The 16,932-nt window shown below is 41.0% G+C and overlaps 1 protein-coding gene across 2 annotated transcripts in view; it reads left to right on the top strand.

The window, feature by feature from the left end:
* Positions 1–16,226, top strand: part of prkcha (protein kinase C, eta, a) — a 219,447-nt gene extending 203,221 nt beyond the window's left edge. For both annotated transcript variants that reach the window (XM_043697243.2, XM_043697241.2), the window contains exons 13-14: positions 10,591–10,737; positions 15,415–16,226. In XM_043697243.2, the coding sequence (XP_043553178.1) occupies positions 10,591–10,737; positions 15,415–15,555 (288 nt within the window). In that variant the 3' untranslated portion in view covers positions 15,556–16,226. The remainder of the gene's footprint in view (positions 1–10,590; positions 10,738–15,414) is intronic.
* Positions 16,227–16,932: the final 706 nt, after the last annotated feature.

Below are 16,932 nucleotides of genomic sequence, written 5' to 3'. Positions count from 1 at the left end.
GATTGAAAACAAATGTTTGCTGCTGATGGCCCACAGTGTCACATGGTTACACAGACTTGAGTTTCTCGTTCTCTTTGAAATCTATTACATTCAGTATGGTGCTCCACGATGGAGAGAATCCACAACTCAAAGACAGGACTTTTTCTCCACAAGTATTGTGTGGTGGTCACTCTTGCTAATGCAGATTCATCTGCAACAGAATGAAGTCAACATCTAAACAGTCAAGTTAGGACGAGGAGGCCATTGCATCCTCCAAGCCTGCGCCACCTTTTAATAAGATCATGGCTGATCTGCTTGTAACCTCACCATCACCACCCCCTTCCATATTCCTACCTATTCCTGTTAACTTTTCACTCCTTTTCTTCTCAAAAATATTCAAGGACATTGACTTTTAAGGAAGAAAGTTCCAAAGTCTTACAACTTAGTGAGAAAATGTTATTCCCCATTTCTGTCTTGACTGAGTGACCCTTTATTTTTAAATGGTGACCCTTATTTCTAGATTCTCCCCCAAGTGAAAACATCCTTTCCACATCCAAGCAATCGAGCCCTTCTGGATCTTATACTTCTCAATTACATCATCTCTTACTCCAAACTCTAGCAGATACCAGTTCAGCCTCTGCAACCTTTCTTCGTATAACAACTCAGGTATTAGGTCTGTAAACTTTACCCGAATGGCTTCCAATGTATTTACATCATTCCCCAAATAAGGAGACTAACACTGTAAGTGGTACTCTAGATGTGGTCTCAATGGCACTCTGTATCTGCCCAACTGTTGTATTCAATTTTCATCACTATAAATGATAACATTCTATTAGCTTTTCTAATTAATTGCTGTACCTGCTTACTAGTCTTTTGCGAATAATGTACTAGGGCCTCCAGATTCCTCTGCATCTAAGAACTCTCTGCAATCTCATTTAGTTAATTTGCCATCTCTGCATACTCATTTAATGCATCCTTGAATCATGTTGTAGCCTCTGTTATCCTCATCACAACTTACTTTCAAGCGTATCTTTGTATTAGCAACAACTGTACCTTGGTCCAAGGTATTTATATAAACTGTTGAATTTGAGCCTCAGTACTGATCCCTGTGGTACACCACTCGTACATCTTGTCAAACAGAAGAAGATTCATTTATGCCTACTCTTGGTTTCCTGTTAGCCACCTAATCTTCGATCTAAGTCAATATGATACCCGATGAATCATGAGCTTTTATTTTCTGCAGTAAGCTTTAACATGGCACTTTACCAAGTGTCTCCCGGAAATCTAAATCCCCTTTATTCACACCACATGTTACTACTTCAATGAATGCCAAGAAAATGATTTGTGCTTCTCTCCCTTTTTGAATAAAGGAGTTACATTTTCTATCCCCCAATTTAATAGAAGCTTCCCCAAATGTAGGGAATTTTGGAAAATTCGAATGAATGTAACAACTATGTCACTAGCCTCTTCCCATTGTCATAGAGTCATAGAGTTATAGAGATGTACAGCATGGAAACAGACCCTTCGGTCCAATCTGTCCATGCTGACCAGATATCCCAACCCAATCTAGTCCCACCTGCCAGCACCCGGCCCATATCCCTCCAAACCCTTCCTATTCATATACCCATTCAAATGCCTCTTAAATGTTGCAATTGTACCAGCCTCCACCACATCCTCTGGCAGCTCATTCCATATTAGTACCACCCTCTGCATGAAAAAGTTGCCCCTTAGGTCTCTTTTATATCTTTCCCCTCTCACCCTAAACCTATGCCCTCAACTTCTGGACTCCCCGACCCCAGGGAAAAGACTTTGCCTATTTATCCAATCCATGCCCCTCAAAATTTTGTAAACCTCTATAACGTCACCCCTCAGCCTCCGACACTCCAGGGAAAGCAACCCCAGCCTGTTCAACCTCTCCCTGTAGCTCAAATCCTCCAACCCTGGCAACATCCTTGTAAATCTTTTCTGAACCCTTTCAAGTTCATCTTTCCATTAGGATCCAGAGTCTTCACAGCATAAAGCTGGGGTGGGACGGTGCTTCAGTGGTTAGCACTGCTACCTCACAGTACCAGCAACCTGGGTTCAATTCCCACCTCGGGTAACTGTCTGTGTGGAGTTTGCACATTCTCCCCGTGTCTGTGTGGTTTTCCTCCCACAGTCCAAAGATGTGCCGGTCAGGTGAATTGGTCATGCTAAATTGCCCATAATGTTAGATGCATTAGTCAGAGGGAAATGGCTCTGGGTGGGTTACTCTTCAGAGGGTCGGTGTGGATCTTTTGGGCCAAAGGGCCTGTTTCCACACTGTCGGGAATCTAATCTAGCTCCAACAATCTGCTCTGTACCATTTCTCTGGCCATTGTAATTTTCTTTAGTTCCTCCCTTCATTCCTTTGCCTGAATAATTTCTACTTCTGGGATTTTATTTAAATCTTCTACAGTGAAGATCTATGCAAAATATCTATTCAGTTTATCTGCCATCTCCTTATTTTTCATTGTGAGTTCCCCAAACCTACCGTCTGGAGGACCAATGTTTTCTTTAACTATTCTCTCTGTAACCTCACTCTTCTTCAGGCTATCATGAATTTGGAAAAAATTTAGTCATACAACCTAAAGTTCCCAATTTATTTGACTGGCTAATTCAGTATTATGTCACCGTCTCACACCCTCTTCACTGGTGCACTGAAACTGTACATCCTTGAAGCGTTTCACTCTGGACTCAATCCTCTTTTCACCCAATGTTCATGTTTCAGTCACTAAATAACAAACAGGACTGGAACTCTGATGATCACTTTCCCTTCTTGGGTAATTTGTTGCACCCTGACAGTTGTCACACCTAAGATCAGATAACTAAGTAGGGACAGCGGGTTTAATCCAAGACCACCACCTCCATGCAGCATCTTTACCTTTGTTACAAATGAATTAGTAAGCACCTTTAAAAGCCTCAACAGGAGAGCTTCTAGAATGCCTTCTGTAAATGTTATTAATTATGCCCATTGATTGATTTCCATTGGTACCATCTTACAACAAATGTTTTTACACACAAAGGAAGAATTACGTGCCGTTTACACTTGACGTGACAGTACCATTCCATGTTTGCAATCAGAGTTTTTAGTCAATAGAGTTTCACAAAAATAGGTGAAATAAAACTTTCCAACAGATTTTTGCTTGTTAGTCATACTTAGATTCACTTTGATTCGGAGATGCCGGTGTTGGACTGGGGTGTACAAAGTTAAAAATCACACAACACCAGGTTATAGTCCAACAGGTTTAATTGGACGCACTAGCTTTCGGAGCGACGCTCCTTCTTTGGACATTCACTTTGGACATTGAGCTTAATCTTGTAATAAAGAAATAGCTGTTGTTTTTAGATTTGTTGTCACATCACAGTGTAGTTTCCAGCTATCGCTGCAGTCTTGCAATGATCTGTTTCCTGCATTGTTCAAGGTCCAACCACATTTCTGATATTCATGTACATTTACCTGCCCACCCTGTACAGTTGCTGTGCCATGTGGAGTTTGTATTTTTTTACACAGTGACAATGTCTCAAACAGAAATTCACCTCAAATGCAATAAAGTGGCCTTATCATTTCCCTTTTTTAACTAGATTATGCGATAACACTGTTCTAATTAGTAGTAGTTAACAGCTCTGCTGTGGCATATATACTAGTCATGCTGTAACATTTTCCAACTGCTTCTGCAATTGTGGTTTTGCACATTCATTTGCTATTTGAGTGCATAGGATCATTAAATTGACGCACAAAGAAAGATGAAATTTGAATTATCTGAGGGCTGCTCCTTGCATCCATATATAGATATAAGAAATTATCCTTTCCCAGGGCTTATCCAGGAAGCGCAGTTGGTCTTTTTATGCAACACCACCAACACAACTTACATTTGTTGTCCTGCTACTTATCTTTCCCATATGTGCAATTTCTAACCAATTTTGTAGTTGCTTTACGCTATTAATTCTGGAGATGCGAGCTAAAAAGTTGAGTTAGATTGGCAAAGACCACAAGAATTAAATGTAGAGTTAATTTGCAGTGAGAACTGGCTTCTGTCATAAGGCCCTGATGAGAATGCCACATTAACAAGTTAGATACATTCCTGATGAAAGGTTTTTGCCCGAAACGTCGAATTTCCTGCTCCTCAGATGCTGCCTGACCTGCTGTGCTTTTCCAGCACCACTCTAATCTTGACACTAACCACAGAAGGAGGCTATTCAATCTCTGTGCCACAGATATTGTTTGGACTCTTGTTTCCTTCCGCCTGGATCTCGGTTTTCATCCTGCTTACCTGTGGAAGGGCACGTGATCAAGGATAAGCCATCTCCTTGCTGGTGCTGTGGCCTGTGGCCTTGCAACGCAACAAGGGTGAAAGGTGGCACTTTGAATGCTGCTGTCAGGTTGTGGTGAAGACTGGCTGCAGGGACATGAAGCGAAATGAACTGGCTTCCAAGAAATATACTGTCATGCAGTGAAAGAACTGTACCCTCTGACCAGGTCATGCCTCGAGCTCTTCAGAGTAATTGTCAAAACATCACAAAGACATGCAGCCTTTTATTAATGATGTCATGCTGCAGTATTACCTTACTGCTGGTCAACCAGTGTTTCTTATTAAAAGAATGCTGTTAACTGAAGCAGTTCATTCATCTGACCAACCATATCCCTCTCAAATCTAGAGCTGGTGACCTTCAGAGATCTAATTTACCAGAGACTTAGAGATTTATTACTCTCCAAATGCTTTTTCTCCTCTCTTAAATTATAATGGTCTATTCTGATCATTGCAATCGGAATCTGATCGTGGGAATCTGATCAGTTCTAACAATCTGTCTCCAGAACAGTAGAAATTGGTTCAATCTTTGGAATGATCTAATATGATGTTGATAGCTATCAATGCTTATTTACAATGAGACCCTCTTATCAGTTGTTAATGCATCTTCATGCATCCGAATGATAAAACTGTCACTGTGGAGGAGGACAAGTGAATATTGAACAGTTTTCACAGTAAACATCAAGAGTAACCTTATTTTCAGGGACAAACAGGCTAGAATAGGTACTTTTTGCATGTGGGTGGGTCTATTGTCATTAGAGCAGCTTGGTAGTTTGACACATATGCCGACCGAAATACTTCAGATGACAATGAAAGTATCTGATTATCCAAGGACTGTTAAAATGCCCCGAATGTGGCTGAGTTAACTAGATTGGCAGGCAGGGCATTCCATGCCCTTACCACTCTCTGAGTAAGGACCTGCCTCTGACATCTGTCTTAAATCTATCACCCCTCAATTTGCAGCTATGCTCCCTCATACAAGCCGATATTATCATCCTAGGAAAAAGACACCCACTTATCTAATCCTCTGATCATCTTGTATGTCTCTATTAAATTCCTGAAGAAGGGCTTATGCCCGAAACGTCGATTCTCCTGTTCTTTGGATGCTGCCTGACCTGCTGCGCTTTTCCAGCAACACATTTTCAGCTCTGATCTCCAGCATGTGCAGTCCTCACTTTCTCCTGTCTCTATTAAATCCCCTCTTAGACTTCTTCTCTCCAATGAGAACAAACCCAAGTCCCTCATAAGACTATACCTCCAGATCAGGCAACATCCTGGTAAAACTCCTCTGCACCTTTCCAATGCTTCCACATCCTTCCTGTAATGGGGTGACCAGAACTGTACACAATATTCCAAGTGAGGCCACAGTAGCATTTTGTACAGTTGCAGCATGACATCACAGCTCCAGAACTCAATCCCTCTACCAATAAAACCTAACACACCATATGCTTTCTTAACAGCACTATCCATCTGGGTGGCAACTTTCAGGGATCTATGTACATGGACTCCAAGGTCCCTCTGCACATCCACACTGACAAGAATCTTTCCATTGACCCAATATTCTGCCTTCCTGTTATTCTTCCCAAAGTGAATCAGCTCACATTTATCTGCATTGAACTTCATTTGCCACCTCTCAGACCAATTCTGCAGTTTATCCAAGTCCCCCTGCAACCTGTAACACTCTTCCACACTGTCCACTACTCCACCGATTTTAGTGACATCTGCAAACTTACTAACCCATCCACCTATGCCTGTGTCTAAGTCATTTATAAAAATGACAACCAGCAGTGGTCCCAAAATAGATCCTTGTGGCACACCACTAGTAACCGGACTCCAGGCTGAATATTTTCCATCAACCATCACTCACTGTCTTCTTTCAGAAAGCCAGTTTCTAATCCAAACTGCTAAATCACCCTCAATCCCATGCCCCTGCATTTTCTCGAACAGCCTACTATGTGGAACCGAATCAGTCCATGTACACCACAACTGCCCTACTGTCATCCACATGCTTGGTCACCTTCTCAAAAAGCTCAGTGAGATTTGTGAGACACGACCTGCCCTTGATGAGACCATGTTGACTATCTCCAATCAAATTTTTGCGATAAATCCGATCTTATCAACCTGTCCAAAACTTTTCCTATAACAGATGTAAGGCTCACTGGTCTATAATTACCTGGGTCATCTCTACTGCCCTTTTTGAACAAGAGTACAACATTTGTAATCCTCCAGTCTTCTGGTACTAAACTTGTAGACAATGACGACTCAAAGACCAAGGCCAAAGGGTCTGCCATCTCCTCCCTACCTTCCCAGAGAATCCTCAGATAAATCCCATCCGGCCCAGGGGACATATCTACTTTCACACCACCTAGAATTGATAACACCTCCTGCTTACTGACTTCAATCCTTTCTGGTCTAAAAGCCTGTATCTCAGTCTTCTCCTGTACAATTTTCTCCTTTTCCTGAGTGAAAACCGATGAGAAATATTCATTTTAGTACCTCTCCGATCTCCATAGGGTCCACACACAACTTCCCATTTTCGTCCTTGACTTGCCCTATTCGTACCCTAGTTGTCCTTTTATTCCTCACATACCTAGAGAAAGCTTTAGGGTTCTCTTTTATTCTACATGCTAAAGAATGGTCATATTCCCTCCTTGCTCTTCTTAACTCTCTCTTTAAATCCTTCCTAGTTAATCTGTAACTCTCCATCGTCTCATCTAAACCATCTTGTCTCAATGTCACGTAAGCCTCCCTCTTCCACTTAACAAGAGACACAATTTCTTTAGTAAACCACGGTTCCCTTACCTTATCACTTCTTCTCTACCTGACAGGGACATACCTATCAAGGACATGCAATATCTGTTCCTTAAACCAGCTCCACATCTCGATTGTCCCCATCTCCTGCATTTGCTACCCTATTCTATACCTCCTATGTCTTCCTAATCACATTATAATTGCCCTTCCCCTATCTATAGCTCTTGCCCTGTGGCACTAACCTATCCCTTTCCATTGCTAAACTAAACTAGACGTCACCAATGAAATACAGTATGTCCATATGTAGCAGTAAAGAGAGAATGCCCATCACTTCAAGATAAAGATACCATTTATAACTCTCTATTTATTAATATTTATTAATATCTATTGAATAATAGGCAGGCTCTTCCCAGGCCGTGAATGACATCAGCATTAGTGAGTAAGCTGGATAACTCGCACAGGATAGGCTATGAAGCAATTCTCTTCGTCGAGGGGAAAATGTCTCTTCTTCCAACCTGGTGGACCTGAGTACCTGGTGAGACACCAGCTCGCTGCTTCTTCTTCCAGTCTTGCACATCAGTAACCAATATCTCAGGACATGACCATGTACAGTGATCAATTACAGTGATCAATTACATCTTCCGTCCCTGGAGATTGGCATTGGATATACTTTTTAAAAATTCATTGATAGGATGATGGCATTGTTGGCTAGGCCAACATTTCTGGCCCAACCCAGAGGGCAGTTAGGAGTTAATAACATTGCTGTGCAGAGTTGAGAGTGTAGTGCTGGAAAAGTACAGCAGGTCAGGCAGCATCCGAGGAGCAGGAGAATCGATGTTTCAGGCAAAAGCCATTCATCAGGAATGAGGCTGTGAGCCGAGGGGCTGGTGAGATAAATGGGAGGGGGGGATGGGACTGGGGGTAAGGTAGCTCAGAGTGCGATAGGTTGATGGGTGTAGGGGTAATAGGGATAGGTCAGAGAGGCGGGTGGAGCGGATAGTTGGGAAGGAAGATGGACAGGGTGGATCAGATAGGTGGTAAGAGAGATGTCTATCTTCTTTCTGACCAATCACTATTACCTAGAGAGAGGTGGACAGCATGCATATGGTGACACAGGGCACTGAGTGTGGATCTCAGCATGCAGTGACACTAGCTGTCTGAGGAACATTGTACATCATGGAGATAAAAAATATATAAAAGAATACGTTCAGCGTCAGAGCACAAAAGGTCAGATGTTCGGAAGAATGGTCACCAGCCCTGAAACATGAACTCTGCTTTCCAACCACACTCTCAACTCTAATCTTCAGCATCTGCAGTCCTCACTTTCACCAGCATTGCTGGTGCATCTGCAGTCACATGCAGGCCAGACCAGGTAAGATGGCAGTTTCCTTCCTTAAAAGGAATTAGTGAACAAGATAGGTTTTTACTGAAAAATTGACAATAGATTCATGGTTATCAGTAGTCTCCAGATTTTTATCAAGTTCAAATTCCACCATCTGCCATGGTGGGATTTGAACTTGGGTCTCTGGATTGACAGTCTTGTGATAATGCCACTAGGCTATTGCCACCTTCAGCTGCTTTCCTTCCTGAAGCCACAGGACACATCTCTGCTCCACTCTGCTCTTCTTTGCAATGTTGCTGCCAGGACATTGTAGACACAAAGACAAGCAGCAACCTCATGGCTTCAATCAGAGTGCACTGTTCACTTAATGCTCACTCGCTTTGCACCTACTTAGATGATCATTATATCGATGTCTGGTCCTGCATTGTCTTCTCTCATCTTTTCACACTTTGGCCTCTCAGCCAAAGCTTAAAGACTTACATACTTCTGTCTGGCATTACCTTTTATTGCAGCCACAAAGCCAGGCAGCTTAACTTGGTAGTCAGCTGCGATCAGTCAAGGTATTGGACATCTTGCTGTATATCACTGGTCTATGTCAGGGGTGTATATCACTGGACTATGTTAATCCCACGCCTGCACCATGTGCCTGCTGTGTACATGGCAAACACACTGCATGTACTTCTATGGAATGGCTAAGTCAAGTCAAGGGAGACAGCCATCTGTCAGCAGACAAAGAAACAAAGAACTGCAGATGCTGAGAATCAAAACCAAAAACAGAAATTGCAAAAAAATCTCCGCAGGTCTGGCAGGATCTGTGGAGAGAAAGCAAACTCAATGGAAATATGTTAAGAAGAATAAATTCCGTATCAGAGAGCAGAAGGTCAGTTGGGTTAGTAAATACATAACAGGAGTTGGGTTAGAAGAAAGGATGAAGTCAGAGGGAAGGGGACGGGTGGAAGAGGGGCATAGGTTTCTCTTGAGCTGTTGCACCTTGTGTTCCTTAATGCCTAAAAGGAAAAGAAAAAGTTAGAATGTTGAATGAGCCAGAGGATGAAGTGGAACTGGGTGGCAGGGTAGCTCTGAGGTAGCATGAGGCAGTGCTGATGGAGAGAGAGGTTGCGAGCATGCATATGGTGACACAGGGCACTGAGCTGGATCTCAGGATGTAGTGACCGTAGTTTTCTGAGGAATGTTGTACATCGTGGAGATAAAATATATAAAGAACACATTCAGCATCAGAGCTCGGAAGGTCAGAAGTTTGGAAGAAGGGTCACCAGCCCTGAAACATGAACTCTGCTTTCCAACCACAGACCTCCCTAGTTTCTCCAGTAATTTCTGTGTTTGCTCTTGTCAGGGGCTGCTGTCACAATAAATCCAGGGGAGCCTCCGATACAGCCTGGGGCCTTGGGCACAATCAGTTGGTTGCTTGGGACTGTCATGGTCAGGATCCTTTTCTCATAGAGGGTGAGGATCCCAATGTCAGGCTTTCTCTGCCACACTGTGAGCTTTCTTTCTCCTGAAATGAGAGAGAGACGAAGCGATCAAGAGGAATGAAACAGGCTGGGAGAACTGTTAATGCTGGTGTAGGTGAAGGAAAAGTGGGGAGGTGGCCGAGTGTGTGCTGGAGCATTGCATAACCATTTTGAGTTAGTGGGTTTGTTCAAGACATCGTATTAGTTGTATGACACTATGATCTTTTACTGTAAATTCTGTGAACTAGATCCTGCCCCACAGCTACCAAATGAAGAAGCAGCGCTCTAAATGCTTGTATTTCCAAATAAACCTGTTGGACTATAACCTGGTATGGTGTGATTTTCATCCACGTAAAGAGCAAGCTTAATACCTGAGTCTATTCTGTTCTTCAGATCTGAGTACCACCACAAGGAGTAGAAGATCTACCAAATTACTATGAGCCTTCCTGATTTTGTTTAAATCTGAAAGTGAACTTAAGAAAGGATTCAAGAAAAGTTAATCAAGACCAAAATATTAACAGGAATCAGCCACTTGTGTAGAATGCTTAGCGGTTGGCTGACAGTTAGTAATGTGCTCTTGGTACAAATTGCTGCTTTCAGAGAAGCAGAGGAGAAAATGTTGGCAGAAAATGATGTGCAACTACTTCCCAAGCTCTGGTTGTTCCGGGCTGTAAAATTGAAGACAACTCATTGTCTTTCCTCTCTTTTTTTCCACCAGTTCATGATCAAAAATCCAAACAAACGGCTGGGCTGTGTCTCAGCACAAGGTGGAGAGCAGGCCATTCTGAACCATCCCTTCTTTCAAGGAATTGATTGGGATTCACTTGAACAGCGACAAATGAAGCCACCTTTCAAACCCAGAATTGTAAGTCCTCCTAACAAGCTGTAAAATAGTTTGTGTTGCATTCCTTACATGTGCCTTCAAAATATTGCAAGGGTGGTCATGGGTAACCGTGGGCAAGAGCATATTGTTCTCACACTTAGCTTTTTTTAATGATTCATGCGTTAATGCTTCCTGCTTCTGACACAGTGTACTTTGCACTCAAATGATCATAAAATGTGTCTCTGTTATGTTTTGGCAATGAGATTTAAAAGCATTTACTGTGTTTATTTTCTCTGTTAAGGCAATAGCTACACCTTTCTGGAGTACATTTAAAATAACAAAGATTCAATCCTTAGTTACCAGCAGTTTTCAGCACAAGTACATTTGAAGGATTTCTTAAAATGCTGGAGCATTTAGAATGTTGGCTACAGCGTAGAGGCAGATTACTAATAATGATTGTAAGTGAATGGTAGACTATCCATTTCCAATCATTTTGCCTCAGACACTCATTTCACAGTCACATTTTTCTGAGATAGATGTAGTTCTATTTAACTTGGCAGCCAGAGCTGTGGAATCTGTCTAGTTTATACTGCGGTGCACATTATTCCAAAGCTGCAAACCTGGGAAAGTTTGTACAGCCATTAATCAAATTTACTCAAGCCACCAGCTCTGAAATATTAAGTTTATGTAGCCAACTGTCATCCACATCATCAGCAGACATCATTTTATGTTGCTGCTCCAGGTCTGCCATTACTGGCAGTGGAGGAATAAACACTTCCCGAAATGATTCTTTTTGCCATCTTGTCAGTAGAATCATCCCATTTACTTCAATTGGAGTCAGGGTTTCCATTGCAGAAACATAGTAGATTGATTACAACATGGCCATTGCTCTGCTTCTCCAAGAGGGAATGAATAGAAAAGCACAAAGGTGTGAACTATTTTCACACTGTGAGCTGCATTTAACCAAGGCAAAAAAGGGCTCACCCACCATTTGGGAAATCAGTTTAGATTAAATTAGATTAGATTAGATTAGATTACTTACAGTGTGGAAACAGGCCCTTCGGCCCAACAAGTCCACACCGACCCTTCGAAGAGCAACCCATCCAGACCCATTCCCCTACATTTACCCCTTCACCTAACACTATGGACAATTTAGCATGGCCAATTCACCTGACCCGCACATTTTTGGACTGTGGGAGGAAACCGGAGTACCTGGAGGAAACCCATGCAGACACGAGGAGAATGTGCAAACTCCACACAGTCAGTCGCCCGAGGGTGGAATTGAACCCGGGTCTCTGACGCTGTGAGGCATCACTGCTGATCTTTAAAAATAGTTTACAATTTTACATAGTAGAGGTATCTTCATTGTAGGTTTATCATTCATTTGAGTTTAAACATCAATAGAAGAATAATTGTTTGCAATTAACTCAAGTATATATAAACCAGATTACTGCGGATGCTGGAATCTGAAACCAAAAGAGAAAATGCTGGAAAATCTCAGCAAGTCTGGCAGCATCTGTAAGGAGAGAAAAGAGCTGACATTTCGAGTCTAACTGACCCTTTGTCAAAGCATTTTCTCTTTTGGTTATATATATACAAGAATTACTTCATTGCTTTTGGGCTCATGTATGAGGGATGTGAAATATTGTAAAGGTCCCAAAGAAGACACATGTACAGTAAGGAATCATAAATTCCCATGTCTTTACAGTTTAATTTCTATTATCTTCATTCACTATAATTCATGATAAATAACTCTGCAAATATATATCAGTTGAATGGGCTTTTCACATGTGAGCTGGAAAGTAATTAAATATCTGTCGTGGGTACAGGTTACCAAGAATAATTATTTTAAAAAATTTCACAGGGGTAAGTACTTGTGTTTATTTCAAACCTTATCAGTTTTTTAAGGCATAATATCATGAATATTTCCAAAAAGCATTATGATGGGTTTTACTGTACATCATAAGCTGTGATTTCCTGCTGCATTACTCATAATTACTTGATGTCATTGATTCTGTGGATTTCCCCTTTTGGTTTTCTGCTGGGTTTGTTTAAAACTAGCATAAACTAGTTTAAAACAAATGAATGAACCTCCCATCAAAATAGCATTGATCAGATGTTTAGGTTAATATGTTCTTATATGGGCAGTTTGCTGAGGGCAATGCCACACAACAAGTTTGGATTGAATTTTCATGAAGATGAAAGACTCCAAGTCTTATCCAAAATGGTGCAAGGAACCTGATTCCAGACAGTGTACCCCAAAGTCCTGCGCACACATTTTTCTTTGGTGAAAGAGTGGTAACAGGGCTAGGTTTTAGTTTACACATTCGTAGTTCACGAGGATAGCTGCATATAGGAAAATGCAGCTGCCTTCATACACAAGCAGTCTTCATAAGTGTATCGCCCAGAACGCAATTCATGGGCTTTAGGCATTTGCCCATTCTGAAAATCTGTGGTTGGGAAAGTACCCAGTTGGAGAATTCCAGGTAGCTCCATGGGAGAGGTCAATACTCCTTTGAGAAAGGACAGATGCCCTTTGCAATTATTAAAACTAGATGTGAATGTGCATGAATGTTTAATAAAGCAGCGGAAGTGTCCATAAAACCATAAGACATGGGAGTGGGAGTAAGACCATTCTGCCCATCGAGTCTACTCCACCATTTAATCATGGCTGATCGGCATTTCATCTCCATTCACCTGCACTCTCCCCATAGCCCTTAATTCATTGCGAGATTAAGAATTTATCAGTCTCTGCTATGAAGACATTTCACGTCCCAGCCCCCACTGCACTCTGTGGCAATGAATTCCACAGGCCCACCATTCTCTGGCTGAAGAAATGTCTCCTCATTTCCATTCTAAATTGACCCCCTCTAATTCTAAGGCTGTGCCCGGAGGACCTAGTCTCCCTGCCTAACAACAGAAACAAATTCCCAGCATCCACCCTTTCTAAGCCATGCATTATCTTGTAAATTTCTATTAGATCTCCTCTCAACCTTCTAAACTGTAACGAATACAATCCCAGGATCGTCAGCCGTTCATCATATATTAGGTCTACCATTCCAGGGATCATCCGTGTGAATCTCCGCTGGACATGCTCCAGTGCCAGTATGTCCTTCCTGAGGTGTGGGGTTCAAAATTGGACTTAGTATACTAAATGGGGCCTAACTAGAGCTTTACAAAGCCTCAGAAGCACATTGCTGCTTTTATATTCCAAACCTTTTGAGATAAACGACATTACATTTGCTTTTTTTACCACGGACTCAACCTGCAAGTCAACCTTTAGAGAATCCTGGACTAGCACTCCCAGATCCTTTTGTACTTTGGCTTTATGAATTTTCTCACTGTTTAGAAAATAGTCCATGTCTGTGTTCTTTTTTTCCAAAGTGCAAGACCTCACATTTGCTCACGTTTCAAGTTATCAAAGCACTTTAAATCCATAAGCTCTTTAAATGTTTTTAAAGAAAACCAAACTTTGGTTGAAAACAATCAACAAATGCAATTTTGATAGCTGTCTGCAGCCATGATCTTGAGGGTTAACATTCTAGGATGATTGCTGCCTGTTAGATTGTGCAGATTATCATTATCAGAGTTCGGTGGTGGGGGACCGGGACTGTAAGTCCACACTTTGACCGACAGCCTTAAGTGGTTATAAATGTTTTGTATTCATAGTCCCAAATCTGTAATTTTAAAGAATCAATCACATGAGTGAAATGAATTGAGTAGGTTATCAATGAGAATGATTTTTTTGTAAAAAAAAACATCAAAGTCATCAATAGACGTCTTAAAACTTTACTTTATGTTGTCTCACCAAGGCTCCTGAGGTCTGTCCATGGTGAATGCTGGCTGAAACGGTTTTGTTTCAAAACTTTAGAGCTATGAGAGTTAGTAGTCTTAAGACCTTGAGTTTCCACTCTTTCTCAACATTTAATGATAATGATGTCTATTTTTAAGGGCACCAGGTTGGGGCTAGTTTTATAAAGGGCATGAGGGGTTACTGGGGTGCTGTCTCAGCAAATATGAGGAGCATGACGGTGTGTACAGCAGCATAGATTTGCATGGAGGACATTAGGGATTGTAGCAGGAGTATTGGTTGGCATGGAGGTTAGAAGGGACAATGGAAGGTGGGTAGTGAGGTATCGGTTAGCGTGGAGATTATGAAGTCATGGAGAAGTGGATGGGATCAAGAGTTAGCATGGGGAGTGCGTGGGTATGTGACGGGTGAAGGCTTAGATGTCTGTTTTTCGTCTTATTATTTAGCTTTTACAGCTGGAACTAAGTGCCAAAGCATCAACGTGGGCCTTTGTAACAAATCACCTCTTCATCCAGCAGCACTTGTGCGATTACCTCCATGTTGTTTCTGCAGCAGTGGGTGCAACTCCTGTTAAGAACTCTCCAGTTGAGTTGACAGCTTGATATTGTCAGTTTAAAGCTTCAATGTAACATGGAGAAACATAGATATGAAATGGAGAGTGTAAGCTCTCTCACATCAAATAACTTTTAAGAAAGTCTCATTGTGTAAATAAAAATTCAGAGATTAGAATTAACCAGTTCTTGGAATTTTCTCAGCTCTGTGAATAAAAATTCAACTTTCAATCACAAACAAAACATTTGTTGAACGTACAGCCAGAGAAGAGTGAAGCTTAAAGTTGAATATTTTGCTTGGTTAATGATAGGTATGCTCAGCTGACAACAATGTATCTTGTTTCTCTTTTCTGTCAGAAAACAAACAGGGATGTAAATAACTTTGATCGAGACTTCACCACAGAAAAGCCTGTACTGACACCGATTGATGAATCCCTGATCCGGATGATCAATCAGGATGAATTTAAGGGATTCTCATTTGTTGCTGAAGAAGTTTGAGTTTGAAATATGAATCTCAATCTATTGGTGAGAAGACAATTTCAGAACTCTGACAAGTCCTGGCACAACAGACTTCACCACAAGCAAGTTGAACAGTTACTCCAATGTGAGGACAGAGAAGTTTATTCAGGCATAATCATCATTTACAGTTGCTGAAAGAGAACTGGCATGCTATTTATATTGAATTTTGGTGTTGTGTAACTTTGTGACAGTAAGTGGCTTTGTGTTGTTGTCCATTATCTTTCCATCATTCTGAATGCCAGAACACATTTTTATCCATCGTTTACAAATAAGTATTGTTGCAGTGAATCATTATTGAATTGTGCATGTCTTTTAAACTCAGCCATTTAGATATTTAATGAGCTGCGTACTGATAAGTAAAAACTTAAATTTGTTACAAGAAAGCAATTCTACACTTTCATAAATGGTAATTGACTCTTTTCAGTGGCAATCTGTTTTCAGGGACCCATGTATTTGTTAATGTGGGATAGAATAGCTTGCATGTCATTATACCATGTACTTTGTTGTCTGCTTGAAGTAGCCATTTTAAAATTTGGGTGCGTTATGGAGACACATAGATACGGAATGGAAAGTGGAACCTTTCTTGTGCTTGTAAGTTATAGCAATTGGAAAATAAATGTTACAAAAATGCTTATTTTGTATTAAGATAACCTCTAAGATTAGAATTGCCTTGTTTTTTTGGAAGTGCACAATACAGGAGATGTGATGGCATGAGCAATGATAAACTGATGTGTAGAGTTTTGTAAACTCATGCATGGGGATAGGTAGAAGGAGAGTTTCTGCCTGTGCTTGATTATCCAGCATCATCAATGGCATATTACTGTTGTCCTGTTCAATTGTACAGTATTGTGTCTAATTAAAGTTGACCAGATTTTTTTAAAATGCAGCTTTGTGCTTAAAGTAAACCTGAATTCAGTGGAACCAAAGTGAGTAAGTTTCCCTTCAGTCAATTGTTTGTGTCTCTCACTCACAATTGACCAGCTTTTCCCAATATATTAGATACATTTTTTAAAATTATTTTGTGTAGATTGCCTATGACCAAGACATATTCCTTATAGCACAGCTCCAGAGTGTAAACAGCACTTGCACTCTTTACGATGACTACATTCTTGACTGAAAAGCTGTTGCCATGTATAAAGTTATCCAAGAGAGACAGTTGGAATAAAAGCTATTTTCCTCAATCATAATAATTGAACACTTTTTAATTTCAATGGGAAGGCAGATTAAAAAGCCAACAATAATGGTGATAACAGTCTATATTTTTATTGCATCTTTAGTGTAATCAAACATCCCAAGGAACTTCAAAGGAGCAATACAAAATAAAATATGGAGGTATGCTTTGGGAAACTTCTCAAA

The sequence above is a fragment of the Chiloscyllium plagiosum genome, unplaced genomic scaffold, assembly GCF_037043375.1.
Source record: "Chiloscyllium plagiosum isolate Xiang-an unplaced genomic scaffold, Cpla_swu_hap1 HiC_scaffold_8, whole genome shotgun sequence".
In the NCBI taxonomy this organism is placed as follows: Eukaryota; Metazoa; Chordata; class Chondrichthyes; order Orectolobiformes; family Hemiscylliidae; genus Chiloscyllium; species Chiloscyllium plagiosum.
Note: the sequence above shows the minus strand (reverse complement) of the source record. Positions and strands in the feature narration are given on the sequence as shown.